General features: G+C 39.0%; 1 protein-coding gene across 4 annotated transcripts in view; it reads right to left on the reverse strand.

The window, feature by feature from the left end:
- MED12L (mediator complex subunit 12-like) overlaps positions 1 to 19,786 on the reverse strand; it is a 397,491-nt gene that overhangs the window by 23,794 nt on the left and 353,911 nt on the right. For 2 of the 4 annotated variants that reach the window (XM_014537427.1, XM_014537428.1), the window contains 5 exons: positions 13,546 to 13,593; positions 7,712 to 7,801; positions 5,629 to 5,858; positions 3,697 to 3,853; positions 1,529 to 1,624 (listed from right to left, as the gene is read on the reverse strand). In XM_014537427.1, the coding sequence (XP_014392913.1) occupies positions 1,529 to 1,624; positions 3,697 to 3,853; positions 5,629 to 5,858; positions 7,712 to 7,801; positions 13,546 to 13,593 (621 nt within the window). The remainder of the gene's footprint in view (positions 1 to 1,528; positions 1,625 to 3,696; positions 3,854 to 5,628; positions 5,859 to 7,711; positions 7,802 to 13,545; positions 13,594 to 19,786) is intronic. The other 2 variants (XM_005863465.2, XM_014537429.1) reach the window with 1 other exon arrangement.

Below are 19,786 nucleotides of genomic sequence, written 5' to 3' on the forward strand. Positions count from 1 at the left end.
TGCCTGGCTGCCGGCCGCCATCTTGGCTGACAGTTAATTTGCATATGCTCACTGATTAGCCAATGAAAAGGGTAGCGGTCGTACGCTAATTACCATGTTTCTCTTTTATTAGTGTAGATGTCTATAACCCATGGACACAGACAATAGTGTGATGAAGGCCTGGGGTGTGGGGTAGGAACAGGATGGAGGGGTCAATGAGGGGAAAAAAGGGACATCTGTAATATTTTCAACAATAAAGATAATTTCTTTTTAAATGGAGATCAAACTGAGCAAAGCAGGGGCTAGTCAAATGTCCACAGAATGTCTTAGTCCAGCTGACCATGTTCCCTTAGCAGCCCTACTCGCGTATATCAGACCTATCTCCCCTAACTCTACTCTGATACCTCCTAATGTACTCTAGTCCCGGCCATATTGTTCCTTCTTTACTACAAGTTATGAAACCATCCACATTCAAATTCTGTCTTGAAAAGAGACACCAGTTTTCCAAAGTGTAAAATGGGCAGCAGCCAGCTCCCTCTGTCTAGGTCAGTGATGGCGAACCTATGACACGCGTGTCAGAGGTGACACGCAAACTCATTTTTTTGGTTGATTTTTCTTTGTTAAATGGCATTTAAATATATAAAATAAATATCAAAAATATAAGTCTTTGTCTTACTATGGTTGCAAATATCAAAAAATTTCTATATGTGACACGGCACCAGAGTTAAGTTAGGGTTTTTCAAAATGCTGACACGCTGAGCTCAAAAGGTTCGCCATCACTGGTCTAGGTAGTACTCACGCACACAGCTCACATTGCTGAATTACCTGCAGAGTAAGTATCTATTTTACAGGTATTTCCAATATGTAGCAAGTGATGTGACCACTGATGGCAGTGAGAAAATGATCCTTTTTAGAATACATTTAGGTAAACAGAAAAAGAGGCAATTTAAAGAAAAAGGTTAAGTCAAAATAAAGCAGGGCTACAGCACTTGCAAAAGTAAAGGCTGCTGTAAGTTCTGAGGTTTGCAAATGTTCACTGATGCACATAACATTTCAAAGTTCGGTTCACAAAGCCAGAGAAGTAAACAATTATGAATTACTTGAAAATTCCTGCAGCAAATGCTAACTGCTGAAATCAGTATTTTTTTTTTACATCAGTAAAGATAATATTTCAGAAAGCACTCTCATGCTTTTTTGAAATTATAGTAAAAATTCACAGGAAGATAATCTTCTGAACTATATATATAGTAAGTTATAAAAATATTTTTGTGTCTGAATATAAATATTTTAGTTCATAGAGATGTCTGGAAAAACTTGAAAAGGAAAAATAGTATGATCTACTAAACCCCAAATATTTATTTGTATCTTTCTATGAAAACTAATACATCAACTACAACATCAATATCATCCTACTCTGATAAAGTTCTGGGGAAATTGCTAGAATATATTTAGGCTATTTTAATTGTTAACACTATTATGGGACATGAAAAATGCAAACAGACTTTAAGGAAAATGCCCCCATGTTTGATTTGGAAGCACCAGGCCTTACCAATGGCTGCTGGGGCTGCACGGTCTGCAGACTGAGGGGCTGGCTCTGGGGCTGCGAGGACGGCTGGGGCTGCGGGGGCTGCTGGGACTGCTGCATCTAGAAAGAAAAAGGATTTTATACTAAACAGAGGGGTTAATATTCCAGTCTTCTCTTCCCATATGCCTTTTATTTAATTATGTTGTTGCGGCAAAATAATACACACCAGCTTCTTCCATAGCAGCCTTGCCAAACTGCTCATCTTTCAAGGGAAAGACCTAAATCTCCTCCTCCATGAAGCCCTCTTGGACCTCACCCTTCAGTAGTCACAGCGTTCTCTGTCTATCCTGTCCTGCGTTGTCCCAGTACATGCTCTAAACTCACTGTCAACTCCTTTCATGTTGTCTGCCTTCCATATATCTTATCCTTCTTATACTACCACGTTAGACAAGGAGTGCTCGTAGTTATCTTTTCATTCCCTGTGACATCTGGATGAACTAGAAGATTCATTTGTGGTGTTTCCTTTCTTTCTTTTTAAAGGAAGATGAAAATAAAGATAGATAAGGAGGAGGAAACAAAGGAGTTGTTCTTAAAGAACTCCAGAAGATTAGTTTGTTTGTTTTTAAAGTAATTGTAGATATGGGAAGCTCTGGCATAAATTACAAGAATAAAATCATAAATTGTGTCTGTGACAGTTGGCAGAAATACAGAACTCTTGGAAACACTTCCAAGTCACAGAGGAAACACAGAGAATGAGAGGAAAATCCTAGCAGATGGTCTGTCTCAAGGACCTTCAGTTTCCTCCACCCAAACATTCATTTTGATGAGGACACCGCCAGACTTCTTTTCATCCTTTGCATTTTCCAACTCGGTGTGTATACTATCCTCCAATTTATTTTTTCTTCTTTAGGGCAATGCAATAAATAGCTACTGCCTGTTGGCACTTCTAAGTGACAATGCACATGGATGTGGAATCCAAGCAGAGATCTGGACGGGTTTCCCCAGTGTGAACAATGCTTACAATAGGGAAGCAGTTTTCCACTGACTCTGTGAACTCTGCCAAGACAAATGAACCCAACTTCATCACCAGAAAAGAAATAATCGTCATCCTGATGCAAAAACAAATCACTTCTCTTTTTCTCTAGGGAATGTGTTGTTAAGGCAAAAAATTACCAGAGGGACATAGTATGCTAATTGGGGTAAAAAGGGAATATTAACTTTTCCAGATTTGCAGCCTTAAAAAAAACACCAATGTAAGACAGAAGGTAATAACTAAAGAAATAAATGTAATAACTTTCCTCAGTGATTTGAAACTGTGAAACTTTGAAACAGAGGGAATATAAGCACCAGTCCTTGGTTGAGACATCAAGTTCTGTTCCTGTCCCTCCTGCGGGCAGGTTTATTCCTCACTGACCGTTCACCAGGGAACTAGAGTCCTGTGTTTTGGTGCTTTTCTTTCTTAGTAAAACATAAAATAACTGAGCATCTCAAGCTGGACTGCTGGTAAGATGGGAGGGCACTGTACAGACTCACCAGGCAATCTCCAACCCAACAAGGACAGACTCACACATAAGGAAGACCAATGGAACAGGTGAACATAATGCCTATATTTCATAAACGAGGAAGTTAAAAGCAAAAATGTGTCAAGGGGAGGAACCCTTTATCTAGAAGACCTAAAATTAATTTCAAATAATTAAAGGATAGCTCTCTGGATTCTAACAGTCAAGATGAAATATTTCTTTGAAATAGTCTACTTATTTAATGCCAACTTCATAGTCCAATTAGACCAGAGGTACTATAGAAATTTTTTTGGATTACAGACCCCTCTAGAAATATGATAAAAGCTCTAGACAGCTTTAAAAAATACATATAAGGAATTTTGCATTCATTTTGCATAGCCTCTAATTAAATGACTGAGTAAGCTGAGGCTCACCCTACCAATATAAAGGCATCGGCTACCTTGAAACTTAGTGAAAGGGGAAGGATGCTCTGCAAAATGTACGCTCCTGCTGTGACCTGGCATATTCACATAGGAAGACTCTGGTCAAGTTGAAACTAAATTATACCGCTTTAGTCCTGCTGTCAAATACACAGTGTTCCTTGGAACTTGGCAATTAAAGTCTGAAGTGCCTGTTATTCCTCGTAACTGCTAAGGACCCGCCAGGTACTGACCTCACCTCCCAGCCCCATACCTGGAGGAGCCTCTGCTGCTGTCGCACCTGCGGCTGTCTGGGCCGCATAGGGTCCTGAGGCAGCGGCACAGACGGCAGGTTCAGATGTGTGGGAGTCAGCACTGCATCGACTCCTCCACCCATCAGAGGGCTCTGCTGAAGGGACTGATGATTCAGTCTGGAAAGAACACACAGCTGGTTTCAGGCCCAAGCACACTGCCACATTTTTAATGGGCACTGCTAGCAAGCACATCACACACATTCACAGAGAAACGGCTGTGTTCAATAATTACTTGTACAATTCAAATTCAGTAAAGGTCAGTGGTTACGATAATCTGGATCCCCAGGGGTAGATGGGATCACTTGAAAAAGAACATGCATGATTAAAAATTGTTAATAGTTTTCAGTAACAAGTGACATTAACTGAGCATTTATTCTGGAGTAGGCACTGTGGTAAAAGTCTGAACGGTGTTATTTCATTGACTCTTCACAGCGGCCCTCTGAGGTCAGTAGTTTTGTTATCTCCCCTTTAAAAGTGAATAAACAGAGAGCTAGAGAAGTAACATACCAAAGTAATCCAGATAGAAAATGGTACAGGTGGGATTTAAACCCAGAACTTTGGGGCTTTAAAGTTCAAATTCTTGGGCAATGTGCAATGATGCCACTTATTAAAATTGTTTTCCAATTTTTTTTTTTTATCTTCCCAAATGTGCTACCATCAACCTTGCCCACTTTCCAAATAGTGATTACTTAGGGTTAGCGTGCAACATTGATAATACATGAAGCTAGGCTACTATCTACCGTCGCACAAAATTATGCGTGAACCTTAATTCTTCTAGATTAATGCCATCCCTAGAACGTTGTATGATGACTGAAATATTCTATATCTGCGCTGGCCACCAAAACTAGTTACATAATTTTTGAGCCTCGGTGCAAAATAAACTGCAAGGTTTCCTGATCAAAAATTAGAATTTCAAGAAGGTGACAGTAGAGTATTGCATCAAATGTGGGTCTTCTAAACACAGTCACCGGTGTGACTGTACTGGTCACACATCTTGGATGCTGGCCCTGCTGGCTACACGTGGCTACTGACCTATATTTTAAAAAAAAAGACAAAAATTAGAATTTCAAGAAGGTGACAGTAGAGTATTGCATCAAATGTGGGTCCTCTAAACACAGTCACCGGTGTGACTGTACTGGTCACACATCTTGGATGCTGGCCCTGCTGGCTACACGTGGCTACTGACCACTTCAAGTGTGACTAGTGTAACTGAGGGACTAAGTTTTAAATTGAACTTTAATTTGTTTAAATTGAAATAGCCATATGTGGCTGCTGGCTACTCTAATGGACAATGAAGTTACATACTATATCTAAGGGATCTGATTAAGCAAGAACTGAGAAGAGGTCTTTCATGACCCTGCTTTGCCAACCATCCCTGACGTGGAAAAGGTAAAAATTAAAATCTAAGAAAAGTCTTGTAGGCACCAGGTACAATGAGTATTGTAATCACAGACTTTATGGCTCTGTTCAAGACATTCTAGTAAGGCACTGCTAACATTAATCAACATTTTTTTAACTTAGATATTTTTAGCCAAAAAGACCTTTTTTAAAAGAAGGGAAAAGAAAGAACACTAGAACTAATATAGTGGTATCATCTAAATATATTACACCCATCTAAATATAATGGTATATTCTAAATGTAGTGGTTTCATCTAAATATATTACACCCATTCTATGGAAGATATGAATCAAAATATAGGAGCCTTTAATAAAATAAACAAGATGGGCCATTACTTATTTTGAATCTCTGGGTGCTCCTAAAAATAAGATGACATAATTTAAATTATATATAAATATGCAAGTTCACAAAAACAATATAAGTGCCATGCTCTAGAAGAAACATAACAAAGAGCCGTGTCCACTACTGCAATCATTGTTTCTAGATATGTTACCTCTGGGAGCCAGTCAGAGGCTGCAGGTACTGCGAGGCCTGTTGCTGAATATAGCCACTGGGCGGCTGCTGCATCTGTCTGAGTCTTTCCATCAGCGTAGGGTTGGAATGAGCAACCGGGTAGGTTCTGGAGTTATAGCTGGGGGACAGGACCACACTGCCAGCCTGCTGCTGCGGGGTCTGCTGCAAAGGCATCTGTGTTCCATACATAGTATAGCCTTGGGGCATGGCCTGCAGGTAGGCACAAGGAACAAAGTCAGTGTTTTTATTTACCACCAGCTTTCCTATTGCTAAGCTATATAGGGGTAAACCCAGGAGAAGCCCCCTGAAATTCACTATTCTCAAATGTTTTTATGACTCAAAGTATGAAAGAGATGCCATGAAGGCAGAGAGGCTAATCAGAAAGCTACAGAATGAACTGGTTACATAATGATTTACCAGAAAATACAATTAAAAAAATAAGAATCCTCATGTGGTTAAGAGATTAGTTTTAATATCAGTTGCTTGCTTATTCTGAAGGAGAAAGTGCATGTTTCCTTATAGACAAGCATCCATTCCTCTTATGCACAGATGACATCAGTGCTCAACAGACCCAAGCATCAATAATGCCACTTCTAAACTTACTCAGAAGAGCTGCCCCATGCTCATGTATATTAAAATAATGGTGTACACTTTCCTAATATGTGACTTCCCTAAATCTGATGAATGTGCCTGGAGTAACTAACCTGTTATAAAAAACAACAACATTAATATCTTACCAGAGTAAGGATGTAATAGATGACTATTCACTACCCTCTAGTCCTGGCTGGACTGAAGCCCAGTTCTGCACTGTACCAGTCATCTGAATACTTCATTTTTCTATGCAATATTAGCATACACATGACTGTTTCTCTAAATTTGACATCTAATGTAAATGAAAAACCTGAGGTTCACTAGATCACTATACTTTATAGAATAGAATGCTGACTAGAGTAGAAGAGGACTGCTGTTCAAATCCTGAAAGTACCATATTTTAAGGTAGTGTAATGGCACTGGCTTGGAAGACAGAAAAATGTGTAATGAACTTCCAGCAGGCAGCATGAATGGAACCAGCCTGTAGGGTTCCGTGCCTGCGCAGGCCAACCTCGCTCTCCTTTGAGCTGTGGACAAAGTATGTGCTGCTAGCCCCAACTAGCTGTCTTACCAACATCCCAGCTCCTGATTATGGGAGCGACAGGGTAAAAGTACATGGATGCAGAAAAAACAAAATTATTAGAAAAACAGCTCCAGATTCACATTATATGAAGGCAAGCCTACCACTTGTTGAGCGGCTGCTGTGAACTGGGTGCAGCACGGCAGTTCCTCAGGCTGCCCTAAATACCCAGTGTGCTCTCTCTTTTACAGAGAAGGGAACCAAGACTGAGAGTAACTTGCACATTGTTCCACAGCTAGCAAGTTGCCAAGAATGTTGCCAAGGTCTGATGCCAAGGCCAATTCCCTTCTTATTGTACTCTTTGAAACTATCTTTTAATGTGACAAATTCAAGCATGAATGACATCATTTTGTATTATAACATAAGTATTTTGGGACTGTTAAGCATTTAAATACCTACAAAAATCATTAATAGAGGTTTGAATTTATGTTTTCAATTAAAGAATTTCCTAAAATGTGTTCTTTAAATTAATTAATCCTGACACTTGTTCAACAATCACTGGTAATGCAGGAGTAACTAAGTTCTAGACCAGTGATGGCGAACCTATGACACGCGTATCAGAGGTGACACGCAAACTCATTTTTTTGGTTGATTTTTCTTTGTTAAATGGCATTTAAATATATAAAATAAATATCAAAAATGTAAGTCTTTGTCTTACTATGGTTGCAAATATCAAAAAATTTCTATATGTGACACGGCACCAGAGTTAAGTTAGGGTTTTTCAAAATGCTGACACGCCGAGCTCAAAAGGTTCGCCATCACTGTTCTAGACCCATAAAGCAGTTGACACCCTATTCACTCGGTTTCCTACTTCAAATAAAGAGATTAAAAATCCCCACTTTTTTGGTTAAAAAAAAAATCCCCATAGCATCTATGAAGCCACTGTGGGTACCTGTGCTTGCTGCAGCCCTGGATACTGGGGGAGCTGAGGGGAGGGCCGTGCTTGTGCAGCAAAGAGAGCAGCCTGGTCCCCTGGCTGGCCCTGGAAAACAAAGCCAAGAAGAACTCTTGATCATAATAGCAAGGGCTTGATTTGAGCTCCTGCTTAACAACCCCAACAACCCATGACACCAAATGTCATTATGTGAAAACAGAACTTGCAGATTTCCAAACTGCAGAAAATCTGATTTCTCACCTCTTTCCTATGTGTGTAGAGATTGCTGAACTTACTATGTTTTCCAAAGCAGACTACATTTGCCCTCAAAAGTAGAGCACAGATGTAAATATGAGCCACCACAATTAATGGTCAGCTCATCCGAGAGGCTCATGGCAGGGCTCCTGTGTACCCAGGACACGGCCCTGCTGCATGAGAGTCAGGAAGCCCTAACTGTAAGATCAGAAACCCTGTGCCCATAACGAAAAGAGCACATGTGGTGAAAGCAAATGCCATATACAAATTTCATAACTTGTTGATAGCTTCTTTCCAGTGGCCTAAAATATGCCTATTTAGCCATGAATTCAATGGATGAATTTGGTATTTCCTCTGACTCCAATAATCAATTAAAATACAATCAATAAAAATGTATAAATTAACAGCAAATACAATTCTAACCAATTACAATATAAAATAAAACCAATGAACATCATTCAACAGTTCTCATTTAATACAATTTGGCCTTAGGAAAATAAATATATTTAGAAAAGCAGTATTATTTTATGTTTGGCGTCAGATGCTACTTCATGGAAGCTGCTGTAATAACCACAGGAAGAGGTCTAACTTCCCACCATCCCTATGTCTTTTCAGGACTTACTAATTATAGAGAATGGGTTTATCCTAGGATATTTTACTAACTTTTATATAATAGATGTCCTCACTTTTTAAAAGTGCTAAATAACAGTTATATAAAAGATTTTCATGTTCTTAGAAAGTAGTATAGATATTTCTAACAGGGAAAAAGGGATAAACACTTAGCTTGAGACTGATTAAACATCTATAATATGCCAGGGACAGGCTTCTTGCTCTTATTCTCACTTTCCGGCAGGGACTCTGCAGGGAGGGAGCCTCACCCCCTGTCTTCAGTGAGGAAAAGCTGCGGGCAAGGGGCTTACACTGCTCAGTGATTCACCCAACCAGACCTGGCCCAGCCATTGTCTGAGCTCAGGTGAGTCTGACTCCAAAGTTCAGGGCTCTTCCATTAGGATGAGATGCTTCTATATGTGATATTAAGGTTGCAAATATTTAAAACCTCATTTGGTGCTTATTATTTAGGGACATATAGCCTCTTAAGCTCACCCAAAAATAACCAAAAGGAGAATCTCTATTGAGACTTATTAGAAATATTGAAATTAAATGTATATACCAGACAGTAAAGCTCTTTCTCTGACCCTGACATGAAATTACTTGGGGCCCTTAAGAGTTTCAGCCTCTTTCAGGTGACTACCCACCCATATGCAGACCAAACATGTGTTTCTGAGAGTCTCTACTGTAATATCTGCATATATTCAACAAGAATCTCACTTTCCAAAAGAGGGTACCATAAAGATGCCCTCAGCCTTTAGCTGATTAATCTAAGTGTGATTATATCTCTAAATGCTTGTCCCAAGTCCCTCTATGAGAACCATGCATGGCAGTGTGGCCATTGGGAGCCCACAGCTATTGCCCCCAAGTATCCCAACAGCATTTGATTTTCCAAGCACTATTCCCATTAAATCAACCAGATCTTTAAATGCCACTCATCAAATCAGTGCTCCCTGACAGTGTCATGTGAGGTCCCTGAAACATATTGTTGTGCTTCTTTGTGGGTATATATATATATTTATATTTTAATATTTTTACAGAAATGAAGAAAAATGAATTACTTATTTGTGAGTTATAATCTGGAGATCCATGTGTAGTCTACAATACCCAGGCTGTGTTTGGTACGAAGGGAAGCAGACCTGTCTGTGACATCTGCATGCTGATTCCTACACCGGATCTAACTCTTTACTCTTTGCTTTCTGAAAAACTTACAGAACAACCAATAATTTCCATGTGAGGGAAACTAGACTACTGATAAGGTAAGTATCTGAATTACTGACTACACTCTTACTGACAAATGACAGTTGATATTGTGGAGATTAAAAATAAAAATAATAAACTATTCTACATTAAAAATCACTAAATTAACATTTAAGGAAAAAGCACTAAAACTTCAAGCAAGGAGAAAAGGACCAAAAATTTCAAATCAATTTTTATATTCTAAAATTCATGCATTTTCAGTCAACCAATTTTGTTTAAAGGTCAGCTATTTATTAGTGAACATATTCTGTTCCCTCCCATCACCTACTTCGGCACAGTAGGAAATAATTCTGATATGCATATACTCCCCGAGGAAATCATAGACACTTCAAACTGGCTAGCATTCTCCAGGTGCTCTGCAAATAGCTTTATTATCCTGTTTTGCCCTGAATTATTTTGAAAAATACCCCATTCTCTTCCACCAAACTGAAATGGCCTCCAACCGTTGTTTTCCCCCCCAGAATAATGCCAGGAATGCATCCTTTCAATTTATAGAAATATTTCAATTTGTTGGGGAAAGAAAGAATAAGACAAGTTCTTTAGTCACTTGGAAGATTTTACAAATGCTCATGGAGGATCATATTGTGAGAACAAGCAAGGCAACTACAGATTAAGATTTAGTACAAGGTTTTTAATGTTGGTGGGGATGGTTTATTGCATTTATTCAAGAAGGGACTAATCACCCAGGGCAGGCCAGACACCAGGTACTAAGTGGGACCATGCCTGGCAAAATGGGACACATGGTCAACTTAGTTATACGTAATTCGTGTTTCATGCATCTGTTCTTTTCAGAAAACTTTCTAAGCTTTATTTTATTTTTACTTAAGCACAAGTTAGTTTACCAAGTACTTTTCAACTGCCCCCTATTTTTCAGTACCATCTTTTGTTTTGAAAACTCATTTTAAATTTACTCTTTAGCATCTATTATTCTAATCATTTCTTCCTTCTACCTGCATTAATATGTGGATTTCAATTTCCCCGTCTTGATTTATTCTGTTTAACTGAAGTGATCAGAGGCAACAATAACTTCGTATTTTTATGGGTACAAAGGATAGTTCAGGAAGCTGTTTTTTGATGAAATGTGTGTATTCAGCCGGGTGCCATATGACTTTGAGCATATTACCGAAAGAGAAAACATACACTTTTGTGCCCTGGCTCCAGCTCCCATCCTCAGGCACCTGGCTTCCTTGTGCTAAGAGAATAAGGCTCAGCTAACTGGGAAATTCTGAATATTACACCAACCTATATCTATATAGCCACCTGAGGTAAATTCCTACACATATTCTCTCCAGTTTGCTTTCATGTACTTTGCTTTGGGCTTGCTTCTATGTGAGAAATATAAAACCATTATATTTTTAAAATTTTCCATTTTCAAAAATCTTCTAAAAAAAAAAGCAGTGCTGCCCAGCCGGCATGGCTCAGTGGTTAAACATCGACCCATGAACCAGGAGGTCATGGTTTGATTCCCAGTCAGGGCACATGCCGGGTTGGGGGCTCAATCCCCAGTGGGGGGTGTGCAGGAGGCAGCCAATCAATGATTCTCTCATCACTGATGTTTCTATCCCTTTCTCTCTGAAATCAATTCAAAAAATAAATAAATAAAAAGGCTGTACTGTTCAATATAGATTCATTTTTCTGACCGTTATAAGAACAATTTTCTTTACTGCTTTATTTTTCATTAGACAAGAGAAGTGTCTGAGCTCAAAGAGATGTTGACTCAAAGGCCTTTTGTATAATTTGAAGTCAATGCATCTAGTAAATTAAAATTGATGCTCATACATAATTTTCATCCTTTGGAGCCCTGTTCTCTTCATTAGCAATCGCCCCCTCAGTCAACTGAGCAAATGTGAAGCTCTGTTCCCAAAGGAGAACTGGTCATACAGCCCGCTAGCAGGCAGTCAGCATTATAAGCAGCAGCATTACAGGACCAGGAATGTCCTATCCACTCTACTCACTAGTAATGTAATGATTTTTTTCCCAATAATGTCTCAGGGTTGCAAGTAGGGAGTTGTACCTAAAAAACCAGATTTTGTGACTTTGTTTTTAAAAATGCTGATTTAGGAATAATAATAAAAGTAATCTAATGAAAACCAGTGGTTAATGTTTTATGAGTCATCTACCAAAAAGGGTTTTGTTTGTGTTATTAGCTTGGCAGGTACTGAGTAACAGTGCTCAAGACTAAAACACATGGTGTGAACCAGAGGTTATGGTCTTCACCACATACTGGTGTATTTTGATTTCAGATAATAGAGAAAATTCTATAACTACAAAGATCCTGTTGACAGTTATGCTTGATTCTCATATGAAGCTTTCACATCAAACATAAATTGGTTAAGAATCAATTAATAGTAAGATTAATTGCTAGAACAAATGGATTCATTCTAAAATAAGGACACTCCATACAATAATAAAGTTTTACAATATATTCTATTAGCATGTCCATAAATAATGAATATAATGACTGGGAGAGTATATACATTCATTAAATTTCTAATACTGGAGAATATTTTAGGAAAATAAGAATAGTGAAAAGGAAAACAAAGATATATGCACATATTTCTATTAATTTGAATGAATATAAAAATAATAAACCCTTTTGACTTTAAATACATGACAAAATATTTTGTCTAATTCTTTCTTTAAAGTAAAATCAATGACTGATACAAATTGTTTTCTAACTGAATTATATTAGCATCTGAACAATAACCAACCTCCAAAAGTTTTAAATTTGATACATTTTTATTTCAAGTTTTGAAATAAAACCTTCACTTGCTCTCTGTACAACGCAATGTCAAAAAATTGATAGGAAAACTGATTTTCAGAAAAGTCCAAACTTTCCTTTGCAGAAATAACTTAAAAAAACTGCCTACATAACAAGTATTTAATAACAGGAATATTTTCAGAGTTTGACTGTGCAGTTAAGGATATTTTCACCAATGTATAGAAAATGTTACCCATTAAATTGGCAGTGAAACAAGTTAACTTACATTCACATCTGAGATGTGTGCTCTTTTTTATTCTAATGCTTCTTGGATTTATGTTGTAAGTTGGCTACCTGATACAGAAACCTATAAGTAATTTAATGCAAAACATGCATTCTTAGCTAGCCCAGGCAAAGCAGCAAAGGTGAAATCATATGACATGCATGCACAAGATCTATGCTTGAAAAGACATATCCTCCATACTGGAAAGGAAATAGAAATGATGTGTTCTGTTGAAAATTTTGGAATAGCCAGTGAGTGAGATGTGATGAGAAAGGTATGTTTCATAACCACAGTTTTCATTGTCTTGCACTGGCCTATGAGTTAGCATGCCATGCGTTCCTCTGCTACTGATGTGAGTTAACCACAGAGAGTGCAAGAGCTCGGGAATAGACGTGTTCAAAATTGGAACTGAGATGCAGGTGCACAAACTGGTCTATGCTCCCAAGCCAAGGCATGAACATCCACTGTTCCTATACCATACACATATATGATGAAAACCATGAGGCAAGCAAAGGGGAAAACTTTCCGAAATAAATGCCATTAGATTGGACATGGTCAGCACATTCATGAGTTTGTGTTCCCGTCTCAAACATAAACCGAGGGAGTAACAGTGAAATGAAGACTACAGTTATTACCAGCTATAGAAGAACAACCCGCTTCTCATTTTGATGTTCACAGAGTAATGCTATAAACGTTTACTTAAAAAAAAGAAAGAAAGAAAAGAGATGACAGCAGGGGTGTTACCATTATGTTGTCAAAGTCTTCCAGAAGGGAGACAGCATTACAGAAGTCCTACAGAAAGGGGACAGCAAGAAAACGGCAGACAATACAGATAAGATTTTTCAGCCTGGTGATGTGGGTAGCCAAAATACACATGAAATAGTTCATTTTAAAACAATGTTTCAGGGAGTCAAGATTTAAAAACCCAGGACCTACAGAGGTTTTATTAACTTATATAGCAAACGATACCACCATAGTCAGGACACTGAAATGAATATGTTAATTTTATATAATGGAATAGCACAAACTGGAGGTTACATGGCGACGTAAAGAGGTCAAGGAGAGAGCGCACACAGACACTGCCTGTAGCAAAGGGATGTTGGGCCCCCAGCGAATAACAGCGAACCAGCATTTTTCCTGGCCTAGAGCCAGTGGGACAGCTCAGGACATCTGGGTCACATTGAATGGACAAGACATTAAGTGAACAAGTCAGCAGTTCATATATTATTGGACAATGTAATTAGACAGCTCTGACCTCAGTAAATAAAAATGAAAACAGAGCATCGGGTTCACCATGCACTCAATCAACCAAATCAGACAACAAATATTTTTAGTCCCACCAACATTTACACACTAACAGGGAATCTGATTTAGAAAAAGAGAACTAAGTGCTTGGGGGAAATTCCTATTTCTCAGGTAAATAATTCCCTGGTTTAATCATTTTTTAATAAACAGACTAGAGGCCCGGTGAATGAAATTCATGCACTCGGGAGGGCGGGGGGCTCAGCCCGGCCTGCACCCTCTTGTAGTCCGGGAGCCCTTGGGGGATGTCTTACTGCCGCAGAGGCGGGAGAGGTTCCTGCCACCGCAGCTGTGTTTGCCAGCCGTGAGCTGGGCTTCTGGCTGAGCGGCGCTCCCCCTGAGTGAGTGCATTGACCACCAGGGGGCAGCTCCTGCATTGAGCATCTGCCCCCTGGTGGTCAGTGCACGTCATAGTGACCAGTTGTTCTGCTGTTCGATTGATTTGCATATTAGCCTTTTATTATATAGGATTCTAAGTGATACTTTGTCTGAGATACTAAAAATTTTCTGCTCACAGAATTTTAGAGATACAAATGAGACAAAGTATTCTCAACACTAATAGAAATAAATATTTTACTATACTAAGGACTAGAAATTACAGGAGGAATTTTCCAAGCAAATAATATTTATTCTCACCATTTTAGGCATAGGCACATACTAGTAATTCATTGCACCTGGACATATGTCTTTAAAATCAACAACCACCTTTGTATTAGTGACCCATTCTCTCACCCTCCATCCCAATCTGCTCCCCTCTCTTATAAAAACCAAACTGTACACATGATCTTTTAGATCATTCTAGTTGCCTAATCATAATTTCAGCAAATAAAATGAGCACCTTCCTTATTCAAATAAATAGAGAAATGACAGATAATAAGCAATAAGCAAAGCACCCACTTCCCTGGACATGGTTTCCATCCAAGGAAAAAAAATAAAAGGCTTTAGGATACATTTACTAGTTCAGTGGTGTCTGTCCCCTTATGTTCATTCCTTGTCACAGAGATGTTTATAAATTACACTCTCTGAGTAAATGCATTAAAGATAATTGTCAAGACTCCAGATTGGTTTCAATAAAACTATTTTGCCTACCTTTATTGAATAAAAATAAAATTATTTTGAAATATGCTCAAATTATACAATTAGGAAAATTATAGAAGGGAAAACTTGACTAGCTAATGAAGTTATAAAAAATGCCTAAACTCACACGTTATTAGGAAATGCAAATTAGAATGTCATAATACAATACCATTTCACCTGCTCTGAATGAGAAAATTAAGGAGGACAGTATCAAGGGTTGGTGAGCACGTGGAGAAAGGTAACACTCATAACTGACAGAAATCAGTATCACTTTGGAAACTGAATCAGCATTTCCACTTCAAGTACATACCCTGAAACTCTCCAAACACAGAGAAGAAATGTACAAAAATGTTCACTGCAGCACTATTAACAGTTAGAAATAATTGGCAAAACATAAACAACTCCAACAGGAGAATGGATAAATGTAAGAATTCACAATGGAATAGCATCCAATCAGAACAAATAAATGAATAAAACTACATGTAACAAAGTTAATGTAATTTAAAATTAGTCAAAATACAACAGTTGTGAAATAACACACATATAAGATAATTATACAAAGTTTCAAGTATGAAAATAATACTATATAATGTTTATGTCAATGAATGCAAAAATATGTACTAAAAGCATAAGAACATTCATAAGAAAGAGAAGCACCAAATTCATGATTACCTCTTTACAGGTAAGAACGGAAATGAGAGAAGATAAGGAGCCTTGTCCATATCTGTAATGATTCATTTTTTAAAATCATCTAGAGCAAATATGGCAGAACGTTTTAAATAAAACTAGGTGGTAAGTACACCAATGTTTCCTATATTATTTTCTATTCTTATCTGCTTGTTTAAAATATACCTCTAGAGAGTGAAGAGAAGGGAAAGAGCAACGGAAGGAAACAGATGTTCCAAGGTGATACCATATCTGTAGGGTAGGAAATCAATTACCTGACAAAAATCTTGGTTAATCATCTTAAACAGGCTTCATCAACCTCAGAGGCATATTTTTAGGAAGTTACAGCTTCACTTTTACCAAGGAGCTAACAAGTCTGGGAGGCTTTGACAAAGCCATTGTCATTTCATTAAGTTACCTAATGCCTTTATTTGGATGCCCAACAATGGCACCTGCTCTACGGGTGATAATTAGTGTTCTAACAAACAACAACTAGCCATAACTGACACACCATTTCTGTCCACTATGAGAAATCTCCCTCTTCAATGTCACAAAAATCCTTCTGACTTATTATCTACTAGAGGCCCAATGCACAAAATTCGTGCAAGAGTAGGCCTTCCTTCCCCCAGCTGCTGGCACTGGCTTCCCCCTGGCACTCGGGACCTGGACTTCCCTTCGGCTGCCGGCAGGCACCCGGGACCTGGGCTTCCCTCGAAGCCCCGGCTTTGTCCGGAAGGTCGTCCGGAAGAATGTCCAGTCTAATTAGCATATTATGCTTTTATTATTATAGACTAGAGGCCCGATGCATGAAATTCATGCAAGAGTAGGCCTTCTTTCCCCCGGCTGCCAGCCCAGCTTCCTTCTGGCACCTGGGACAAAGGCTTCCCTCGCAGCCCCAGCTTCATCTGGAAGGTCATCTGGAAGGACGTCTGGAAGGATGTTCAGTCTAATTAGCATATTATGCTTTTATTATTATAGACTAGAGGCCCGATGCATGAAATTCATGCAAGAGTAGGCCTTCTTTCCCCCGGCTGCCAGCCCAGCTTCCTTCTGGCGCCGAGGGACACCACCAGTGCACAATCAGGGCCAGGGAGGGGTGCAGGAGGTTGGCCAGCTGGGGAGGGACTGCGGGAGGGCTCCAGGGCATGTCAGGCCTATCTCACTCAGTCCCGATTGGCCGTACCCTCAGCAGCAAGCTAACTTACTGGTCGGAGCACATGCCCCCTAGTGATCAGTGCACAGCAAAGTGACTGGTTGACCAGTTGACTGACTGCCCCCTGGTGGTCAGTGCACGTCATAGCGAGCGTTTGAGTGGCCTTAGCATATCATTAGCATATTACGCTTTGATTGAACGGCCGACTGAACAACTAGACACTTAGCATATTAGGCTTTTATTATATAGGACAGTCTGCAAACCAATTGCTTCCTTCCAAATTTGTCTCCATCAATTTAAGCTAAATACATATATCTTTGGCTGTCTTTCTTTGGAATCTTCAACTGTCTGACATTGATTATTATTCATAAAATGCTTTTATGCATTTGAAGGGACAAATCAAGATAAAGTGATACCATAAACCAAGGCATAAAATTAAGTCCTTTTCCTATGTGAAAATGCCCATTCCCAGAAGTCTGACATGGTGGGGTGGAGAAGGAAGTTCCTGTATGAGAAGAAAAATACTGGATATAAAAAGGTGACTGGAAAACAATTTAAGCAGCATTTTGCATTGTTATAACCAATATTCTGTATTTTGTGATAGTTCTCATAGGCTATGTAGAATATAAAACACTGTGGTATTTTTAATACTGAAATTGTAATCAGCCCCACTAAAGTTTGTATCACAGAATTTTAGATGGTTATAACATAAACATTCTGGTCTTAGAAACCAAAAAGCCTACTAGGAAAACTAATCAACATTCCTTTTTATTGTTCTCTTACTGGTGACCACTGAGCACCAATCTCATTAGGGGTAATTAATGTAATTATATAAGTAAAGCCTTTAATGTGCTTTGATTCTCTTTTAATCCTTAATATATTTAAGAAAGTAAAGATCATTTTTATAGAATAGGAATTTTCTGTGAATAGTAATAAAACAGTGATAGTAACTATGGCAGTTAACATTTTTTGAGCACTTACGATGAGCCAGCCATTATTTTAAGGGCTGTTCAATATATTAAATAATTAATTTCACAAGAACCCTATAAAGTAAATATGTGTTAACTCCACTGTATAGGTGAGGCTCTGAGGCACAGAAAGGTGACAATCACTTCACTGAGCCCCATTTTAATAAGGGACAGATAAGGAATGAAGAGTAATCAAGTCAAGACTGTAATTAAGAAGAATGAATACAAGTTTTCTTCCCAAAATGTCTTTATGCATGTTGATAAGACTAAAGCTATATGAAAATACACTTGATTATATAACAATCATTATGTCAAATAAATTGATTAAAAATACCCAACAACATCCATGCTATTTGCACCTATTTTCTAGACACTCTCCAAATGTCTCAATACATTCCTGACGAAATAAAGGGTGGTCTCTAACAGGAAATTCCACGACCAGCTGGAGCTGCTATTCGTTGTCTGCAGCAGAATTCATTACTTTACAATGGTGCTCTGAACATCATTGTGCACCATGTCTAGACTAAATAATTCCTACATACATCAACTTCGCTCCTCAGATGGGAGGAGGCTAAGGGGGACTCCGCAAGTTCTGAGACACATCCAGAAACCAGGAATTTATGTCTTCCCTGCCCCATCTAGGTTTTCAAAACAATCATAGCAGGTCACTGCTGGGAGCAGTTTCGGGGAGCAATGAGATGAGTTTGTAGATAATAATCAGACTGCTAAGGAGTAAGACTATCAGGAAGCTTTCCAGTGGTTCTCAACCTTCTGGCCCTTTAAATACAGTTCCTCATGTTGTGACCCCCAACCATAAAATTATTTTCATTGCTGCTTCATAACTGTAATTTTGCTACTGTTATGAATCATAATGTAAATATCTGATATGCAGGATGGTCTTAGGCGACCCCTGTGAAAGGGTCATTTGAACCCCAAAGGGGTCGCGACCCACAGGTTGAGAACCGCTGCTTTAGGCTTTGGAAAACAGCTGCTCAAAAACATGAATTTCCTCAATAAACATTTCATAGATTTCTACCCTGTGCTCAGGGTGATACAAAATATTTTAAAACCCAGTACCTGATCTTTGTTGTTGTTTTTTTTTCAAATATATTTTATTGATTTTTTACAGAGAGGAAGAGAGAAGGATAGAGAGTTAGAAACATCAATGAGAGAGAAACATTGATCAGCTGCCTCCTGCACACCCCCTACTGGGGATGTGCCCACAACCAAGGTACATGCCCTTGACCGGAATCGAACCTGGGACCCTTCAGTCCGCAGGCCGACGCTCTATGCACTGAGCCAAACCAGTTAGGGCCCCAGTACCTGATCTTAGAAGAAGAGGGTGGGGACCAAGGAAGTCACAGACAACTGGCCTAGAGAACAGTCATATCCAAGGCTTGGGGACACTAGTCAATCTTTAAAAGCATCTGCTGCCTGGCCAGGTGGCTCAGCTGATGTTGTCCCATGCACCAAAAAAATTGCAGGTTCAATCCCTGGTCAGGATGCCTGCAAGAGGCAACCCATTGACCTAACCGGTTTGGCTCAGTGGATAGAGCGTCAGCCTGCGGACTCAAGGGTCCCAGGTTCGATTCTGGTCAAGGGCATGTACCTTGGTTGCGGGCACATCCCCAGTAGGGGGTGTGCAGGAGGCAGCTGATCGATGTTTCTCTCTCATCAATGTTTCTAACTCTCTATCTCACTCCTTCCTCTCTGTAAAAAATCAATAAAATATATTTTTTAAAAAAGAGGCAACCCATCAATGTTTCTCTCTACATCCATGTTTCTCACTCTCTCTCCCCCTTCCCCTTCCTCTCTCTCT

The sequence above is a fragment of the Myotis brandtii genome, unplaced genomic scaffold (assembly GCF_000412655.1).
Source record: "Myotis brandtii unplaced genomic scaffold, ASM41265v1 scaffold179, whole genome shotgun sequence".
NCBI classification, from domain to species: domain Eukaryota; kingdom Metazoa; phylum Chordata; class Mammalia; order Chiroptera; family Vespertilionidae; genus Myotis; species Myotis brandtii.